General features: G+C 38.9%; 1 protein-coding gene across 11 annotated transcripts in view; it reads right to left on the bottom strand.

Annotated features, from left to right (window-relative positions):
- atp8a1 (ATPase phospholipid transporting 8A1) overlaps positions 1-22,149 on the bottom strand; it is a 119,894-nt gene that overhangs the window by 16,723 nt on the left and 81,022 nt on the right. For all 11 annotated transcript variants that reach the window (XR_009130232.2, XM_058076632.2, XM_058076633.2 and 8 more), the window contains 6 exons: positions 12,079-12,153; positions 10,507-10,629; positions 5,050-5,128; positions 1,895-1,956; positions 1,747-1,803; positions 958-1,065 (listed from right to left, as the gene is read on the bottom strand). Coding sequence is in view for 10 of the 11 variants with exons in the window: in XM_058076632.2 (XP_057932615.2) it covers positions 958-1,065; positions 1,747-1,803; positions 1,895-1,956; positions 5,050-5,128; positions 10,507-10,629; positions 12,079-12,153 (504 nt within the window). In the remaining variant the exon portion in view is untranslated. The remainder of the gene's footprint in view (positions 1-957; positions 1,066-1,746; positions 1,804-1,894; positions 1,957-5,049; positions 5,129-10,506; positions 10,630-12,078; positions 12,154-22,149) is intronic.

The following is a 22,149-nucleotide window of genomic DNA, read 5'->3' as shown; positions in this document are numbered from 1 at the left end:
GTCATAATGTGAGAAAGCTGTGGTGTGAGAAGCAAGAATTGTACGCAAAGAAAATTATATGAAAAAAAGAAATGGTAGTAGTACGAGAAAAGTGTCCTATTATTATGAGAAAAAACAGGCATAATATTATTCATTCATTCATTCATTTTCTACCGCTTTTTCCTCACGAGGGTCGCGGGGGTGCTGGAGCCTATCCCAGCTGTCTTTGGGCGAGAGAGGTTGGGTACACCCTGGACTGGTGGCCAGCCAATCACAGGGCACATATAGACAAACAACCATTCACACTCACATTCATACCTATGGACAATTTGGAGTGGCTAATTAACCTAGCATGTTTTTGGAATGTGGGAGGAAACCGGAGTACCCGGAGAAAACCCACGCATGCACGGGGAGAACATGCAAACTCCACACAGAGATGGTTGAGGGTGGAATTGAACACTGGTCTCCAAGCTGTGAGGTCTGCGCGCTAACCACTAGACCGCCGTGCCGCCCGGCATAATATTATATGAGATGAAAATTCCACTTTTACAAGTATTTTTTTTAAATATCACATGCAATATATATATATATACGTATATTACATGTGCTATATATACTCTACTGGCAAACATCACTTGTGGACTTGACAGTTCCATCAGAGACAGAAGACGCGAGGCCCCCAAAAAGAAACATTGAGGGTCAGCTGCTTCCTGCGACACCAACAACCAAGCTAAGGCACATGGCTCCCCTCGCTTTGTTTTCCTTCCAGTCTCAAAGTCACCTGCGCATACTCAGCGCCCAGGGAGGCCGGCGTAACACAAACAGCCGCCTAATTGGACCAATTAAGTTATTATGCAATACAAGCCGGAGGTCTGACAGGTCCCGAGCCTCTGGTTCTCCTTACGGAGGAGCGCTCGCAAGAACCTGCCGTACAGAGTCAGCGCTGAGGCAACACAGGTCGTACGCAACAATGCTTACCTCGCCTGACATGTCGGGGGCCAGGGGGATGAGGGGCCACAAGGAGGAGTAGATGATGAAGAACACCACCCACAGCCCAATGCTGCCCCAGATGGCGATGTGACTGAACTGCAAACAACACAAGCGAGCGTCAAAGAAGTCATCAGGACAATCATTTGGGGGGGAAATTAAGAACAAGTAGTACTGTGTACTGTGAATAAAAGTATATTATTAGTAAGTATATTATATATTAATTAGTCACACTATATGAATACAACTCTGAATATTGTGACAATAATGACATTTTGTATAAATTAAATATGGTGGCTAATGCCATCAAAATCAAGTTGGATTTCTAAATTAATGAGGAAAAAAACAGAAAAAAAATGATGTCATATGGAAAAAAAAATATGGAATTTTAGAAGATTAAAGTTGTAATTCCAGGAGAGAAAAAAAGTAATATGAGGGGGGGGAAAGAACATTGAGAATAAAGCACAGATATTTTTAAAAATTATTTTAAGTATAAAAAAATTGTGTGAGAATAGATTTGTAGGTGTATTCATTTTTGTCGTCACATTTTTATAAGAAAATACAAAAAGTCATCCTGTGAGAATAAAGGCAATATTATTACAAGAAGTCAGACTTTTATGTCATATTATCAAATACATTGTCATCTAATAAGCATACACTTTATATGCCAAAAAATATCATAAAAGGAAACAATGTTGTAACTGTATGAGCAAAACTAATATTATTATATTTATATTTGACAAGAAAAAGTCCTAATATTTCGACGTCATGCACACGTACCATAGTCCAGGATGACGTTTCCAGGCCGGCTTTAAGGCAAACTGTGATGACCACAAACTGTGTGGGACACAAATGAGAAGAAGCTGGAATTAAGAGGCACCCTGTCATGTCCATGTATCATCCAGGGCCATCAGGGTTCTGTACTTACTGTGTAAACCATGTTTCCTAAGAGGAGATAGTCCGGAGTTCTTCCATTGCCAAACACTGTATCTGTGAAAGCATTTCAATGCTTTTTAGGTTATTGATACTGATATTAGATGGACAACAGTATTGGGATATGTCATTACACCATACAGGAAGTGGAAAGTGAAGAAAATATGGTCATGGTTTTATTTCATTTGAACATGCATCAGATTACAATTGAATGCATCCCATAATCAGTTCCCAGTTCCACATGTCCAAAAGGAGTAGGAAGAAGCAAAGCTTATTAAATCCTACCCCTCCATCTGGTACTTTTACAATCACTAACTGTTACATTTGTTCACTTTCTGCTTTCCTAATATAGTTTGTTTTTTTATTTATATTTTTTAAATTAATTGTATTTATATATATTATATATATATTAATCTATTAATTAATTATTAATTAATTATTAATTTTATTTATATATTTAAAATATATGTGTGTGTATTTATATATTTATATTTATTTATTTTGATTTTATATATTTTTATATATTTTACAATTAGTAACTGTTACATTTGTTCACTTCCTGCTTTCCTAATATAGTTTGTTTTTTATTTATATTTTTTGAATTAATTGTATTTATATATATATATATAATGTTATTAATTAATTATTAATTCAATATTAATTTTATTTATATATTTAAAATATATGTGTGTATTTATATATTTATTCATTTTTTATTTTATATATTTTTATATATTTTTATATATTTTACAATCAGTAACTGTTACATTTGTTCACTTCCTGCTTTCCTAATATAGTTTGTTTTTTTATTTATATTTTTTAAATTAATTGTATTTATATATTATATATATATAAATTTATTAATTAATTATTAATTAATTAATTTAATATTAATTTTATTTATATATTTAAAATATACGTGTGTGTATTTATATATTTATATTTATTTATTTTTAATTTTATATATTTTTATATATTTTACAATTAGTAACTGTTACATTTGTTCACTTCCTGTTTTCCTAATATAGTTTTAAGTTTTTTTTTGTTTTATTTTATTTTATTTCTAAATTTTTTGTCCCATACCGAAGTACTCGGTGATATGACCATCCAATGACGTAATGGGTACCATAGTAAGTGTCAATATAGTGATATATAATTTGATTTTATTTTAGAAATAAAGAGTTAGCATGTTCTCTGTAGGCGGCATTATGAATTATCCTTACTGGCCTTTTTTGCAGTACATTTAGCGAGTGAAGATTGCTTTGATAGTTATTAGCCCATATTTCCACACAATAAGTAAGATACGGTCGAACCAATATGGACTTAGCCCCCCCCTCTTGCCGCTTCCAATCAATAGGTAATGAGTGTCGGCCCTAATAATAAAGTTGGATGGATACAATTGTCTTTGCTGATTTTTGTCCAAAATATCCTGGAATTCTTACACACGGTTCCAAACTGAGAGGAGCGGGTCCATTTTCTGGTTATTTCTGGACCTCCTCCTGTCTAAAGTTCATTGAGGCTTCGCTGAAGAACTGTCAATCACAGCAAAGAAGGCTTTTGTTTCCGGGAACGGGCCTGAACTTGTGTGGTCCATGGCTCAGGACTCCAAGATTCCAATTCTCTCCACACAAAAAGGTAGCAGTTGCACTTCTGCTATTCGGATAAAAGATGAGTCCAGCTTGTGTATACGTCCACCACTCAACGGAGGACTGGCTTCACTACACATCTTAAACTGCAGCCCATCTGTCAGTCATGGATGTGCTGACTGACTTGTTGTTTTTCCTTCAGCAAATAAGCTCATCTAGTAAAAAGTACACAATAGCGCTTCCTGTCTACATTCATGTGCTAATTGGTGAGAAATTGTATAACGGGGGTTCATTTCAATCTTCTTGAACGAGTAAATGATGCTAACAAGCATGTATCATTGCTAGGCCTGTCACGATAATCAATCAATTCATTAACAGCATGATAAATAAAATCAGGCTCGATAATTTTGCCGACGTCAGTAAATGGACATATACATATGTATTTATGTTCTATCGCTCTCTCTTTACCAAACAGGCTGGATGACAAGAGGGTTCATTCTATGCTTCTTTCTCAATACTAAATGGCAAACGTCTTTCTATCAATTATTACAATGATATTGTATATTGATAATGATATTTCCTCCCACATTCCAAAAACATGCTAGGTTAATTAGCCACTCCAAATTGTCCATAGGTATGAATGTGAATGTGAATGGTTGTTTGTCTATATGTGTCGATATGTGCCCTGTGCATGTTTTTGGAATGTGGGAGGAAACCGGAATACCAGGAGAAAACCCACGCATGCACGGGGAGAACATGCAAACTCCACACTCGGGTCTCCTAGCTGTGAGTCCTTCGTGCTAACCACTCCTCCACCGTGCAGCCCACTTGTATTATTATGCCATATATTTTCATTAAGAAAATCACATAACATTTGTTTATTGCATCAAGGCTTTTTGACTTTGTCAGGAAACTCTATTTCAACAAAATAAAACCAGAAAAATTATTTTTACTGCATTTTAAAATGGTCTGGTTGAAATGATGACCACTGTATTGTTAGGGTGGGTTTGGACCCGGTTATAATAATATGACTATAAAGCAATATTTTGAGCCACAACTGAAAACATGAACTGTTTTTTGATGTCACTTTATACTAAAGTTGTGTTGCTGAAAACAATAACTTTTTCTACCTTTTCTTGACATGAATATATATGGGTCCAAATTCACCCAACACCATAGATGTTTCTTTAGTGATTAATACTAAAATGAGGAAATAAATAAACTAATTGATTTAAGAGATATGTTCTATATCCCTCAGTAATAGCCAGGTAACAAAATAATTCAATTTATGAATATGATTCTTTTGAGGTTCATTTGACCATTTTTGGAAATAGAAATGGAGGGGTATAGTGACAAAAAAAGGCCAAAAGTATTAAAAGCAACATTTTCATGTATGAGGAAGCCTAAGAAGGTAACCAAGACATGAGAAGCTAATTTGATGGTAACTTATTGTTTTTAGTGTATTTTATAGCTGATTTAATACGCGTGTCAAAACCCACCCGTTAACATAAGAGATGCTACCAGGAAGCTAACACAAGAGGAAGGTTAAGTCTGTGATGCTGACCGTGCTGGAAGGCTTGAAGAGGGAACCAGAAGAGGATGACTGAGTGGAAGAGGCCGTTCAGACAATGAGCCCAAAAAACCTGGAAAAAAAAAGGAGGCGGGGGTTGGAGATGGTAGAAAATCCCAAGAAGAGAGAATAAGAAAGAAAAAAAAAAAAAAAACATGAGACAAAGAGTGTGTGGAGCTCCTGGCTACCAGGTGACCTCTGACCTGGACCCTTTGTGCTAACCCAGTGCTAGGCTAAGTGGCGGTTTTGTCGGGGCCCCTTCGCTCAATGGCCACCTCGCTGACAGACACGTTGTATATCCTAGTGACTGGGGGGGGGAGTGAGAAGCAAGGAACCTAACAAATATCTCAAAAGGAGAAAAAGTAACAGTTCTATTACCTTCAATTTGTACTTTATTGGCATATTAAAACACTTTTGATAATTATCATCTCTCTTACAGTCATGGATAACATTATTAGACCAGCCTTGTTTCTTCATTTTAATGTATGATGCAACTAATGTTCACACATTAACAGGAAGTTGTTTTTTTTTTTTTTTTTTACATTTTATTTGGGCAAATATATGAAACATTACAGTGCATTTCTTACATCAATCAAAATATAACTTTCCATTATTTACATTTATATTCAACTATCTGATCACAAGCCCAAAAGGAGTAGGCAGAAGCAAAAGCTGATAAATGCCTACCCCTTTTTGCAAGATATAATCATGTTCATGTCTTGTTTTCCTCTGTTATTATTATCATTGTAATATTATTATTGTTATCATTGTCATCATTATTGTTATCTTTATCATTATTACCATTATTATTGTTATTATTATGACAATTATTATAATCATCATTAATATTACCATTTTCATCATTATAGTTGTAACAATTTTTTTTAATTATTATAAAATTTTCCAGACTTCATTGCTTCTTGTAGAGTGCTGTATCATTCAATCTGTTGTTTTCTGGAATCCGCAGTATTTGTGCTTTTATTGTCAATTTATTAGCCCACTTTTCCCCCTAAGTGTAACATTTACATATCATTTTGTGGATTGCATGTGTCTAATCTTGTGCATTAAAAAACAAGAAGTTGAGACGGTGTCTGGACAGGTGACCAACCCAAACATCGGTTTCTTCTTGTTAAGCCCTACCTGAGGTTTTTAGATGTGCTTTTTAGTTTGTGTGTGTCTAGTTCGTGCGTCATACAAAATGCGGCGGCTTTCCACTTCCAAGATGATCTTCTCATCATCCATTGTTGAAGATGAAATGTGATGTGACACACTTGACAACGCCGCGTTACCGGTCATGTTTACATTTCTGATGTAACGCCATTGCACCGCCGATAAATACCAACGTTTAGTGAGGTGTTTGGGTTTTCCCAAGCATGATAAAGACTTCATTGAATGAGGACGCAAGCCTTTTACGTGAGAAGCGACTAACGGGCAGGGTGTCAACACACTCGCACAGTGTTGACATGCTAATTATTAAAGGTCATTAATGGGTGTGGACCAAAGCTTGTGTGTGTAGAAGGATGATCCCTCCGCATGAAATCTTTCCCCCTAAAACAAACCTGCTTCAAATATGCTTTCTACAAAGCCTGTGCCAAGCAAAACACTAATGGCTCATGTAGCATGAAATTAGCGTGAAATGTATTCTGCCAAAAAAAAAAAAAAAGAAATAAATAAAAAAACCTCCAAGCTGGACCAAAACATCAGAGTTGCTCCAGAGAAATTAATGCCACAACTTCTTTCTGATGGCGTAGAATAAAATAACATAAAAAAACACTTTTGCTGGCATCCAACAAAACCGTCCATCACAGATCTTTAGTCAAGACAAGTAGCTAACATTAAAAAGTGGCCATTTTGTGTCAAAAGTTTGAAAGGCAGGAATGAAGCGTGGGAACCGTTCTATCAAAACGTACTGCTTCTACACCACAACAACTATTCAACTGATTCTTCTGGGGCCACATTTTTGGGAAGCCTACGGGACACGAGACTTCTCCCTTCACTATTACTTTTGTTTTATTATAATGTCATAGCTTTAACAAAAACATAGTCATAAATAAAGTAATACAAACACAAATGAAAACAAAAGCACTCTGTTCTAACCAATCTATGCTTCTAACCAACCATGAAAAATGAATTTCTGCGAAGAAAGAGTTGGAGTTCGAGCACAGAATAAATGTTTACGACCTTCTTCATACTCTTTTTAATATTATTAGAGCACTCTAGACCAGGGTTGGGCTAACTTTTTGGCTCACGGGCCGCATTCAGTTAACGAAATAGTCCGGGGGCCAGACTATATTTTTGATACATGCTAACGGTTTTACGTTTATATTAAAAAAAAAAAGTCCATCTGGAATTATTTATCCGTAAAAGTGTCATACATTCTGTCCCTTTTCCTCAGGAGTATGTGAACATCCCCGACTACAGGGTGACTCGGACTACTTGAAAGTCAGTAAAGGTTTAAAGGGGGTCCCAAACTTGCGGCCCGGGGGCCAAAGAAAAATTGAAATTAAGATATTTGAAAACAGTGGAATGTTTTATCAGAGCTTTTCTTGTGGAAAAGCGGAACCAAAGCAAAAGAAAAAGTTTAGGGTATAGCAGAAGCAAAAGCTTTGAAGACAGTTTTTTAATTTATTTATTTTTTCTGTTTTTAATAAATGTGTTTTTTTTTTTGTTTTTTTTAAAACCTGATGTGGCCCGGCCTCACCCAGCCCTAGCTCCAGTGGCCCCCAGGTAAATTGAGTTTGAGACCCCTGGTCTAGACGTACAATAACACTCCCACAGTCACCTTTACACTCACATTACCCAATATCGTAGACATCATCCAAGCAAATGAGCCATTTGGAACACAAATAAGACTTGTGTAACTTGACACTTACTATGGTACCCATTATGGCATTGGATGGTCATATATCGGTACGAGATGCATTATTAAAAAAAACAAAAAAAACCTTAAACTGTATTATGGAAAGCAGGAAGTGAACAAATGTAACAGTTACTGATTGTAAAAGTACCAGATGGAGGGGTAGGATTTAATAAGCCTTGCGATGTTCGAAAGTACTGTACTGTTCTGGAGTTTCTAAAAAATCTTCTGCAAAACGTGAGCCAAATACTCGACTTCACAGGCACGCTTTGCTGTTTTTAAGGACCGACTGTAAAATGACAAGTCAAAGATCCTCTATATGACAGGCACGCTCTGCTGTTCTTGTGGACCGACTGAAAAATGCCAGTCAAAAATCAGGAGTGCTCAGCTGTTTTTAAGAACGACTACAAAAAGTGGAGTGAAAGATTTGCAGAAGTGCTCTGATATTTTGAAGGACCTTCTGCATAAAGGACAGTCAATGACCACACTTGGCTGTTTTTAGGAATCTGCTGTAAAAGTGAGACTCCCAAGTCTTGAACTGAAGCGGCGGGCAAGTCTGATGTCATTCATGGCTGCCTGTGGCCCACGGGCCGCTAGTTGAATAGTCCTGTTGTACACGTTGACCTCCGTGGTCACAACCTCCTCACCTTTCCTGCACACTAAACAAAGTCCAATTGGGAGGGGGGAGCTCACTCCCTCCTCCTGCACCCCTCCGCCCCGCCCAGAATGACCTCAATCTCTACTGTGTGCATCAACGCCAACACGCCAAGCGAGGGCCGGCGGCAGTGCAAGCGAACCCCTTCCCAAATGTTCCCTCTCTGGTGCCGAGATGCTGCCTAAATGATCGTTCCTTGAACAAACACATTTATGCCAATTAGCCTCCCAGCGGCAGCCTCAGTTTGCACCCAGTGGGGGGCAAACAAGCCCACTGAATGCTAATGAAACCAATAAAGGCTCATCTTTTGTCACAGTGGGAACCCTGCATAGTCCTGCAGAGATTGTACACTTGGTAGCTTTTATTAAATGCAAATATAAAGCTGGGAATTACAATTAATAAGAAGTAAATATTCTGTGTGGTGTTTAAGGTGCGAGGTGGGAAGGGACGAACCAAGTAATGGTAATGGTAATGGTAATGGTAATGGTTTTATTTCATTTGAACATGCATCAGATTACAATTGAATGCATCCCATAATCAGTTCCCAGTTCCACATGTCCAAAAGGAGTAGGAAGAAGCAAAGCTTATTAAATCCTACCCCTCCATCTGGTACTTTTACAATCACTAACTGTTACATTTGTTCACTTCCTGCTTTCCTAATATAGTTTAAGGTTTTTGTTTTGTTTTTTTTTGTCACGTACCAAAGTACTCGGTGATATGAGCATCCAATGCCATAATGGGTACCATAGTAACTGTCAATATAGCACTGGTTTTTACTCAATCCATTCCATAGTTTGATTCCACATACTGAAATGCTATGGCTAGCATAACGTAGTCCTAGCATAGAAGTGTTTCAAATGTACTTCTTCCATGAGATCATATTTCTCCTCTCTTGTAGAGAAGTATTGGATGACATTTTTAGCTAATTGCTTATTTTTAGCCTTATGCATTATTTTAGCTGTTTGAAGATGAACTATATCAGCAAGTTGAAGTATTTGTCATTTTAGAAATAAGGAGTTAGTATGTTCTCTGTAGGCGGCATTATGAATTATCCTTACTGGCCTTTTTTGCAGTACATTTAGCCAGTGAAGATTGCTTTTATAGTTATTATCCCATATTTCCACACAATAAGTAAGATATGGTAGAACCAGAGAGCAATAAAGAGTGTGGAGTGATTTCTGATTGAGAACAAATTTTGCTTTGTTCAATATTGAAATATTTCTGGTCACCTTATGTTGTATATTTGTAATATTCAGCTCATATTTTCATCTATTGTGATCCCCAGAAATGTATTTTCCTTCACCCTTTGAATGTCTACACCGTCTATTTGTATTTGCTGGTGCGTGTCCTTTCTGCTGTTAGCAAACAGCATGATTTTAGTTTTATTTAGGTTCAAGGTTGTAGAGAACATACAAGAGAAGAAGGTGACAATCTGAGTAAAAGTCCACAGCCACATAAAGACTTTAGTGTTTATACGTTAGTGACCTCACGTCCACACAAACAGCTTTAATTGACCTGAAAAAGTAAGTTACATCCATTATAGCGCGGGGGGGGGGGGGGGTGAAAATGACTCAGATTTGAAGTGCATTTAAAATGCTTGTTGAATTGGATTTTTAGCACCACTGGGACACGTTGACATCACTGATTTAAATAAATGCACAATCCTCCAGGAGTCTTTCTGTTTCCGCCCACCCACCACCCCAAACCCTTCCAGCCGTCTGACCCTGCCTGCCCCTGACCCCCATGGCCAATCGCTCTCTAATCCACCTCCACGCAGCACTAAGCAGGTCACCACGCCTGTGAGGAGCGTACAGGAACCCACTGTTACCCACTGTGGAAGACGTCTTTATTGCTATCTTAACAAGATGGCCCCCACCACACTGAGCCAAATAAGAAAGGGACAAAATGACGACATAAAAAGTAAAGCAGAGTGGTCTACCTTGGTGTTGAAGCCCATTGCATTCTGGGAGGTTTTGTAGAGCTCGGGGTACTTCAGCATATTTTCTTTCCGACAGGATCGCTCAAATATTCCCAGAGTGAGAGGAGGCAGGGCAGTGAAGATCTGGACAAGAAATTACGATACGTGTATGGAAAAGAAAGAGGAAAAAAAGGGAAGCAAACCAAGATCAACAAAATTCCAAAAACAGTTGAACTGTCCTAACTTGCATAATATTTGTCTTGAGCTTATACATTCATTCATTCATTCATTTTCCTCATGAGGGGTGCTGGAGCCTACCCCAGCTGTCTTGGGGCGAGAGGCGGGGTACACCCTGGACTGGTGGCCAGCCAATCACAGGGCACATATAGACAAACAACCATTCACACTCACATTCATACCTATGGACAATTTGGAGTGGCTAATTAACCTAGCATGTTTTTGGAATGTGGGAGGAAACCGGAGTACCCGGAGAAAACCCACGCATGCACGGGGAGAACATGCAAACTCCACACAGAGATGGCCGAGGGTGGAATTGAACCCTGGTCTCCTAGCTGTGAGGTCTCGACCGCCGTGCCGCCTGAGCTTATACATATGTAATGTAAAAAAAATGCAAGACCAAATGTAATATTTTCTAGTGAAATAAAAGTATTAAAGTGAAAGAAGTAAAGTAAATATAAATATGAATCATCAAGTTAGTTTGATGGTCAAGGCTGAGTGGTATACAGTATACAGTATACAGTATACAGTATACAGTATACAGTATGTGGTCCTTGGTTATTGTTACCCTTAAATATTGCTTCAAGCAAATTCCATTTGAGATTCCTGGTGGAATTCTCTTCATTCCTTCCTCTGGTTGGTCCATTCAGTACCTCTCATGTTTCTTCACTTCTCAAAGCTCAAGCTTCACATCCGCTCTCATGCAAAACTCATCTCTTGACTAACTCACATTGGAGTCGAAAAGTGAGGGAGACTTTTTTTCAGGGGGGCTTCAGTGGGTCAGTTGGTGTGACTTCTCAGTGGGTCCATCAGGAGCAAGGGTCCACACGACACGCACCACTGGACCCCTTTCTTATTCAGAGGAAGATCTCCATGAAGGGGCGGATTCAGACCACTGCCTCCGACAGACTCCCACGGAGCCACAGGAATTTGCACAAAGTCAAAAGACTGCACCCCCAGTCTTCCTAAGGTGGTCATCTGGGAATTCATCCCAAAAATGTCTGCTTAACTGCATAAATAACTTCCACCCTGATCAGAAAACATGCATGAAATATGACTTCATTAAGAGTGGCCCCATGATAGAGCCCTGTGGGACTCCCCTTCCTCTTTCTTTCTAATATCATGCAAGCATAGCTGCCCTGGCTAAACTACACTTCCTGGGGCAGAACAAACTGTTGTTGTTCCACATTGGTCCCATAGTCGAGGCCACAGGGGAGGTTGGGGCTTTGACAAAAGGTCAGTAAACACGCTGGAGAGTTGTCAGGATGTTAGCGACACGATCCGCCAATGAAGAGATGATTGAAGCGCAGTTCTTTGACGGGGAGCCCGTGAGCATAGCTTTTTAGCAACACTCACCACGTTGTACAGGCCGATGCACCAGCGCTCAAACAGAATTTGACCTGAAAAGCCGTTGACAAACGCAAACCAGATCTGTGGGAACAAACAAAAAAAGACAGGAGTGAAACAGCAGCAGAAGAAGTAAATATGTCTCATTCTGATTTCAATCATTTAGGGGAATATTCTGGCGTGTCACCCAAAGAAGCACCTAAACAGTAAATACATATTTTGATTGGTGGCCAGCCAATCACAGTAAAGTAGAGGCGCACGTTTTGACAAATTTGTGTGCAGCAGCTCAAGAGTGGAAGAGTTAGCTTACAGAGTTGAACCCTACGTTCTTCACATGACTGTATGTCTGCGTCGATGGTAAAATAGGTTAATTTTTTTGTATGATTACTTCAAAAAAAGACGGTGAGTCAGAGACGGGTCAGGAAGCAGACTGTTGTTATCAGTCACGTCTGGTGAACATCAGGCCTTCAGCGTTTGAGGCTAAGCAAGCACTTTCTCGCTTCATTTGACTTCATTATGAAGGCATGAGCTGCCACAAATCGGGACGGAACCTATTTGGGTATCCCACCAGTCACCGCCACTGGGCACCCCCCCTCATCCCGCCACTTAAATTGTGAAAGAGAATGAATGCAACCCCCCTTAACTGTCTTGATTGAGGGTGGAGAAGGCATGCACGTAAAGACCAGGATAGATTTTAATGTGTGTGTGTGTGTGTGTGTGTGAGAGGGCCCCCCTGCACTACCACGCCCATCCAACCCAGGCCCCAGCCTCCCCTCCATCAGGTGCAGTCTACCATGAGGTTGTTGCTTTTGTACAAGAGGGGGGCATTCTTACACGGGCATGGAATGTTCACTCAAAGTTCGTATTTGTTTGTGTTAGCCAACTCTTCTCCTCGCTATGCACAAAATATTGTCAAACCATCCACCGCTACTGCGTTTTTCTGACTAATTTACCATGTGGTTGTGCTAATACTAAACCCCTAAGTTTCATTGGGAAGTTCTCAGACAGCTTTACAAAACAAGAGCAAGCTTGGCTGAAATATTGTACAAATCCGCCATTAAGGAAATGGTCTTTGTGGGGACCTGGGTCGGATAAGTCACTAGCCACATTTACATGGACCCAAATATTCCAATTCCTTTCGGGTTATTTGCTCAAACAGAAAGAATGTAACCTTTGTATACACCTCATTCCCAAAGAAAAGTGCCAATCCCAATGAATATATAATGGGATTCCCAGAGGTGGAATATTCCTTTCCCCAATCCGATTGAGGTATCTTGTACCCGCTCAAACGGAAAGTTGTCTTCTTCCTGGTGTTTTTCTTCTTCTGTTGTTTATTGGCGGTTGGCGAGCAGCTTTGGTGTGCATTAGCGCCATCTGTGGAACAGAATCTAAACCCTTCTATACGCCATTCACAAGTCCACTTTTATTAAAAAAGAAAATACATATCTATATAGAACATGTGCCCAGCTTAATTATAAAATATTAGCAAGATTGAACTTTATCTTTTCCTGTTCCCGGGTGCGTTCTTTCAGCGAATGCTGAGATATGACGTAACATGCAGCTCCAGACCTTCTTCGATTAAAAAAATGGAGGCCAGCAATCGGCACTGGACTGCTAAGGAAAGTTTGTTTTGATCCAAACTAAATTCCAAGACTGGACGAAGGAAAAACTGGCAATACGGAGTTATTCCAACAAGTGAAAGAAAACTCAAAGGAGGTCGGTATCACATGATGTTGGTGTTTACGTTTTACTGGGCATGCCCCATTGACTATTCTGGTTGATTATAGCGGCGCATGTAGACACGCAATTGGAATATTCCTTTCCATGTATACCAATGCTTTTGGAAAGGTCATTCGGAAAGATTCCATTCGGAAAGAGAAAAACTCCTCATGTAAAGGTGGCTACTGACTTGTATAAATGTATGCTCGTACGACTTCCAATGCATTTGAACTCATCCCAGCCATTTTGGATGATTTTGACTGATTTTTCAAGTCACAGAATATTTCTGCTCCTGGGCGATCCAGATATGTACACACCAACACACCAAGATGTGTTTTCATTTCCTGGTTGCTGTGCAGTGTGTATTTCAATGGGAACGTTGCATGTGGAGCTCTTATAAAATGCACTTCTGCCACATTGTGGCTGCTTTTTCGGGTTAGAACTGCACCAAAGGTGCTCTCTTCTATTGTGGAGTTGCATCATCACCTCTTTGAAAACGTAAAAGACGTACAAGTACACTGTAAATAACACAAAAATGTGGATAACTCCAGCAAGTTTTGAGTGAGTAGAAGTTTCTGGTAGGTTGGCTGAACGAGTGGAAGCGAGTGGGCAGGTCAAACTGCTGAATTAATTACAGCTCAGCCCAATGTGAGGCCAGGGCCTGTTTATTGTTGTGCTAAGTTAAAAAAGCCTCCTATTCAGAGCGTGGGCTAACTGCTGTGTTTTGGCCTGGTCCTCAGGGTCCCCCCCCCCATACGTCCTCTGTCTCCCAGCTCTCTCGAGGGACAGATGCATTGATTTGCTCATTACGGGAAGTACCGGGCAGGATTTTCTTCCCCTTTTCTTCTCCACATTGACGGCCACTCAGCGGAGGGGTGTGGCTGGCTTCTCTCCCCCAGTGCACATCTTGAAAACCCAAGCCAACGGAGGGGAGGGGATTGAGCCGTGGGTGATTAGAAGACTCTTTGCATATTCATCAGCTAATGAAAAATCATTGATTGTACAGACTGGCTGAGAAATGTCGGGACTTTGGAAGAGGCTTGACGTTTGTCCCGAACTACGCTCTTAAGCTTCGCATTGCAGAATCCCGAATGGAATCCACGCACAAAGCCGCCATTGAGTGAACGAAGTAGCTGATAAATATGCTGCAAAAATATGTGGCGGCCGTTTGCAATGCAAGGCACGGTCACCGTGAAGCCCCTGAATACGCTTTCATGTAATGGCCTCATAAATGCCACTTGTCTGTCAGTGGGCTCTGTGGCACTGTGGCAAGGTGTCAATCAAACATAAGTGGCCGACAGGATTGGCTATTTGAAAGAAGTTGCTATGGTTCCCTTTCCCTTTGAGTGTGGTTGAATCTAGTACCCCATTCACTGCGCCCCTTTAGTTAACTGTGGCATTTGATAGAAAAGTGGGAATCGTGCTTCAGGAATAACGTCGGGAAAATAATTGCATGATTATAACCAGGTAAATATGCCGTGGACGTGATGAAACTGAACTGACTAAAAATGTAAAAAAAACATGTGTTGCGATATAATCAATCATCTTGCACCGGACAAACCACAACTGCAGTGGAAAGTGAAGCTAAAAAAGCAAAAACTGGTTCAAGCTGTAATCATGTTTATGTTGCTAAACCTAAGTCCTGTAAGACGTAGTTATCAGCGTATCAACATGTTGCAGTGGCAAATGCTACAAACACCACCAGCAAAGCAACGTGGTTCATGTTTTATTTAAATCTATGTGAAGGACAACACTAATTAAAAAAAAAAAACCTTAAACTGTATTATGGAAAGCAGGAAGTGAACAAATGTAACAGTTAGTGATTGTAAAAGTACCAGATGGAGGGGTAGGATTTAATAAGCTTTGCTTCTTCCTACTCCTTTTGGACATGTGGAACTGGGAACTGATTATGGGATGCATTCAATTGTAATCTGATGCATGTTCAAATGAAATTAAACCATTACCATTACTAACAAAACACTTTTATGCATATTGGAGTATTAATTGTCATAATTGTAAAACATCACAGATAGGCGACATGACGTAGCTGATATCAGGTTCCCGTTGTCATCACGTTTAGTTTTGGATGATAACACAGAATGTGATTATAAAAAAAAAAAAAAGTTACTTTATGTTTTATCATGTCTGAGAATCTGCCATTTTTTTTCATTAGGGTCAAATGTGTTTTATGCGTTTTCATTTTAAGGGCCTCTTAAAGACGAGTGATGGTTGACAACATTTTGAGTTTGAGAAATTTAACCAAAAGATAATTATCACCACTGACCAGATACCCTGAGAAATTCTTCACTGACCGCAGGTAGGTTCAAAAACGCTGGTGGACCAGAAAATTGGTTTTAAATATTACCCAAAATTTGTTGGAGTAAGGCAATTGACATCATATAGTACTTATATCTCTAATATATATATTATATATTGCATGCTAGAGCCTATCCCAGCTGTCTTTGGGCAAGAGGCGGGGCTCATATAGACAAACAACCATTCACACTCACATTCATACCTATGGACAATTTGGAGTGGCTAATTAACCTAGCATGTTTTTGGAATGTGGGAGGAAACCGGAGTACCCGGAGAAAACCCACGCATGCATGGGGAGAACATGCAAACTCCACACAGAGATGGCAGAGTGTAGAATTGAACCCTAGTTTCCTAGCTGTGAGGTCTGCGCGCTCACCACTCGACTACCATGCAGCCCTAGTTGGATGTCTTATTTAGTAAAAAAAAAAAAAAAAAAAAAAAACTTTTATCTGTAAAACATGCTAGGTTAATTAGCCACTCCAAATTGTCCATAGGTATGAATGTGAGTGTGAATGGTTGTTTGTCTATATGTGCCCTGGGATTGGCTGGCCACCAGTCCAGGGTGTACCCCGCCCCTCGTGAGGAAAGGCGGTAGAAAATGAATGAACGACATCCGACTTGCAAGTCATGTTGCCAGTTTGTATGTTAAAAGTTGAAATACTTAGAAAGCAACTGGTGGGCTTGGTGGACCAAATGTGGCCCCCGGGCCATAGTTTGCTCACCCTTGGTTTAGACATTTTGGCTAAATATATACGACTAAATTTGTCAAAGTGAAAGTCTCCTTCCTTTAACGATGAGAACTGATATTTTGCTGAAACTGACCAACGTTCTACTGCTGATTACTAAAGAACAGAAAATGGTAGAACCAAACTTTTTTTTCTGATAAAGATAAGAGACTAATCTTTCCGGGAAGGACGGCTTTTGAAATGAGTTAAATATGTGGAGTCATGGTGAGGTTGAAGTATTACTGTGTCATACGGCCTCAGATACAATAAAAAATAATAAGAATTATTCAGCATCTGCAAGTTTCCCAACCTGGGAGTGATGGGAAGCCGTCAGTGTGACAAGTGTTACATTCCGGGCTGAAAGAACGTCTCCCATTATATCCCCTGAAGAAGCATCACACCAGCAGAAGAGCGTGGAGGTGCCTTTACCGCAACAAAAGGAGCGCTAGAATGGCAACAAGAGAGGCGCCGCAGACAAGCAACAACACAAAATGTCTCCTGGAGAGGCCGACCATCAGCGCTCTAAAAAAGATGTTGCCGTTCCGCGCCGAGAAGAACACAAACAGTCTGAGAGGAATTTCTGACCAAGATTCGATTATGGTCTGTGGTCGGCTCGGAACGCCGTGGTTCATCTACAATGGCTGGTCGATAGTAAAAGGAGAAAAAGACGGACGGAGGAGGCGGGAAGGGCTGGAGATATTTTTTCTTTGAACTGCATCATAAGTTGTGGCAGTAAGATTACAAAAATATTTACCCGCATTACATTTGATTACAAAGGAATTCGACCCTGAAGCACAATTGAAACTGGAAAACAAAACTACAAAAATTGTTGTTTTTCATTTATTTGCGTGTTAGAAGACTTTAGATATTATAAAAGAGCATATTGTGCAAGATATTAGTATGTCATCAATTGTTCTATTGGAAGGGTTCATGGACTCACACTGACTCGTTGGATATTTGTTGTTTTTTTTTTATTAAGACTGCTCATTATGAATACTTAATCAATACTTCACTTTTGTTTAAGTGAAAAATTAGGGATGTCCGATAATTATTGCTACTGATAATTATCAGCCCAATATCAACATGAAAAATATATCAGAATATATCTGTTGATATTCGTAGCCCCCCAGGGGGGCCCACCCCACTATTTGAATAACACTGCATTAGTCACATTTTAACAGCAACAACATGCTAGGTTAGCCTGAAGAATAAATAAATGATAAAAAAGCTCTGACATATAAGAAGAGCTCCATGCTTTATTTTAAGATGTGTAGTGAAGCCTGCTTTGTTTAAATTAAATTTGTTTTTTTTTTATTAAATTAAGAGCTGCACGGTGGGCGAGTGGTTAGCGAGCAGACCTCACAGCTGGGAGACCAGGGTTCAATTCCACCCTCGGCCATCTCTGTGTGGAGTTTGCATGTTCTCCCCGTGCATGCGTGGGTTTTCTCCGGGTACTCCGGTTTCCTCCCACATTCCAAAAACATGCTAGGTTAATTGGCCACTCCAAATTGAGTGTGAATGGTTGTTTGTCTATATGTGCCCTGTGATTGGCTGGCCACCAGTCCAGGGTGTACCCTGCCTCTCGCCCGAAGACAGCTGGGATAGGCTCCAGCACCCCCGCGGCCCTCTTGAGGATAAGCGTTAGAAAATGAATTAAATTAAATTAAATTAAATTAAATTAAATTAAATTAAATTAAATTAAATTAAATTAAATTAAATTAAATTAAATTAAATTAAATTAAATTAAATTAAATTAAATTAAATTAAATTAAATTAAATTAAATTAAATTAAATTAAATTAAATTAAATGTCAGGCCGATATGTGGAATATGGCGTCATACCATACTCCCTTGTGAACAAACATGGCGTCACTGTTTCAGATGAAGACATTTCACCAAATGCTCTGCAAAACATTCTAAGTAACGGGGAAAAAATACCCTCGAGCTTCAACACATCAAGCCTTATCAGCCACCCGAAATGCCAGCACCGCTATGACGCCCGGGGCTTGTTTCGCCACAACTTTTGAGAAGTCCAACAAAGTTTGACAGAGACAACCGGAGGGCTAAAACGATGATGTCATCATGGAAATAATGGCGCTAGATGACCAGCCCTTTACCATCGCTTCTTCTTGATTGATAGTGATGTTGTGATATTTGGTAAAATCTTTTTTTTTTTCTTCAAGACACCATCACATTTCAAAAGCACCTCTTCTCTCAAAAGTGGAGCAAACAAGTGGAGGAGATGATAGATTTTCCTCATGCTTGGTGCTCATAAACACACTATAGGGACACATAATACTGCTAGAACATCATTCAAAAGGCACTTTTTTCTAACAGTGGACCTTAAAACAACATCTACTGTCCTGATGCTGTTACGGTTAATTGTAGCATCTTGTCTGGAATAAATGATGCTATGCTGTGTGGTGTCCAACATAATCAATCATGTAGCGAAGAGAGTAAATGTATTCCACAGGCACGGCTCCTTACAGGAAGCATGGAATCCATCACATGGTCGTACATTACATTGATGGTGAGCTTATAAGTGCATTATGACATCATAGTGTGGGAGGATGCTAAAAGTGGGGGCCGCCACTTGACAAGCGAGATCAAAACACAGGAGCGCCGCCGCTGATAAAGCTGGTGCTGATCGGACGCCCTTTACCCTCCCATTCATGCTGCCTTGTCGCTTTGATGTCGTAATCAGTGTGAGGTCTGCTGTGTGTCGCCAAACAACTGCGGCATTCACATTCGTCTTTAGTGGATATTAAAGAAAGAAAGGCACATCGGCCAATTAAATATGGCAAAACTCCACGGTGGTCCTGGCAAACTTTATTTCATCTCTACTGTATTTATTCCATGTATTTTATATTTTTATATTTTAACACTTCTATGCTAGGACTACGTTATGCTAGCCATAGCATTTCAGTATGTGGAATCAAACTATGGAATGGATTGAGTAAGGAAATCAAACAATGCACAACGATGAGCCAATTCAAGAAACAATACAAGCAGTTGATGTTTGCTAAATACAAGGATGAAGAGTCTTGAACCAGTCATGATGTGCTATATATATCACTATATTGACACGCACTATGGTAAAAATAAAAAAACAAACAAACAAACAAAAAAAACTTAAACTATATTAAGAAAGCAGGAAGTGAACAAATGTAACAGTTACTGATTGTAAAAGTACCAGAGGGAGGGGTAGGATTTAATAAGCTTTGCTTCTTCCTACTCCTTTTGGACATGTAGAACTGTGAACTGATTATGGGATGCATTCAATTGTAATCTGATGCATGTTCAAATGAAATAAAACCATTACCATTACCATTACCATTACCATTACCATTACCATTAGCTTTTTCTTCTCTTGGGTTAAAACCATGAAGAAATCCAATGTAGAATGTATTAACTTGGAAGGGTGTTTCCAAGTTTTGTCCTTCTGGGCTGTGTGTGTGTTTTCTTGTTTGTGTCTTTTTATCCAGTAGTGTTGATTTTGGACATGTGTGAGGTGCTTCAGCAGCAACACAAACACACAAAACTTCTACGTATGTCATCAGGCAGCGTGGAAACATCTGCAGGCTTGTTTTGGCTCGAATTAGAATGTAACCTTTACCACCGTATGTCTTAATGGCGACTTTGGATGTAAAGATTATACTACTAATTCACCATTTTCTTTTGGTCTGCAATCTGGATTAATATGTAACATTGTTGCATGTTGTTTTTTTTGGGGGGGGGGTATTTGTTTGATTTTCACACATATATATAGTGGAGGCTGTCGTGTCTTTTTTGGTTAATATTGACATTTTACGGCACAATTTTGGCTCAGTTTGCGTGCATTTTTGATTATGCTAACCAAGGTTTCACCATACATACATACATATTATACTTACTTAAATAGCAATATTTCATTATTATTTAAGTATTAAGATATTTGACTGTGATTAACCACATTTTTAAAATCCATAGTTTCATTAAATTAATTAAATTAATCAATTTAGCATTTTTGATTATGCTAACCAAGGTTTCACCATACATACATATTCTAATTAATTAAATAGCAATATTTAATTATTAATTTAAGTATCAAAATATTTGACTGTGATTAATCACATTTTTTAAATCCATAGTTTAATTAAATTAATTAAATTAATCAATTTAGCATTTTTGATTATGCTAACCAGGGTTTCACCATACATACATAGTATAATTAATTGAATAGCAATATTTAATTATTAATTTAACTATTAAGATATTTGACTGTGATTAATCACATTTTTTTAAATCCATAGTTTCATTAAATTAATTAAATTAATCAATTAATTGCTATTTTTTTAATCTATAATAAGTAGGGGAAATCTCTTTGTGGTAAACGATTCAATGTGCAACTTCAACAATAATTACATCAAATTTGATGTAATTTTATGAAAAGGATATCAATTTCGTATCAATTTTACACTTCTTTCTCTTTGGGCTTTTCCCTTCAGGGGTCGCCACAGCAAATCAATCTCCTCCATCCAACCCTGTCTTCTGCATCAACTACCCTCATGTCCTCCTTCACTACATCCATAAACCTCCTCTCTGGTCTTCCTCTACGCCTCCTACCTGGCAGCATCCTTCTACCAATATATTCACTATCTCTCCTCTGGACATGTCCCAACCATCTCAGGCCTCTAACATGTAATGTCACGCTGATGTACTCGTTCCTGATCCTATCCATCCTGGTCACTCCCAATGAGAACCTCAGCATTATAATCTCTGCTACCTCCAGTTCTGCTTCCTGTCTTTTCCTCAGTGGTACTGTCTCTAGACCAAACAACATGGCTGGTCTCACCACAGTTTTGTATACCTTTCCTTTCATTTTAGCTGAAACTCTTCTATCACACATCACGCCTGACACTTCTTCTCCTCATTGTCACAATCGCCAATGTTCTGTTGACCCCAAGTACTTAAAATCCTCCAACTTCTATATCTAAAACAGAAAGTTTTAAAACAATATACGTATATAACAATGTATTTAAAATGTATTTAAAACAGTACAAACAGCAAGTATATTTTTGTATTACTATTTTTCTGTATTATTAACATATTGGCTCTTAAACTCGCCCACAAACTTTCAGCAAATACAAAATGTGAGCGAGTGAGACCTCTCACACCGACACAAACATGTTTTTGTTTATTTGTGGCAGCTCAAAGTAAGTATTTGTTTATTTATGATACTTTTAAATAGTGGTTTTAAATTCTAAATGTTTGCCAGTAAATAAAAGCCTATTTAGAAACATTCAGAAAAGATCATTATTAAGCATTCGCCTTCATGAAAT

The sequence above is a fragment of the Doryrhamphus excisus genome, linkage group LG23 (genome assembly GCF_037039965.1).
Source record: "Doryrhamphus excisus strain RoL-2023G ecotype Guam linkage group LG23, RoL_Dexc_Guam_v1.1, whole genome shotgun sequence".
Lineage (NCBI taxonomy): Eukaryota > Metazoa > Chordata > Actinopteri > Syngnathiformes > Syngnathidae > Doryrhamphus > Doryrhamphus excisus.
This window is presented reverse-complemented; position numbering and strand designations above follow the sequence as displayed.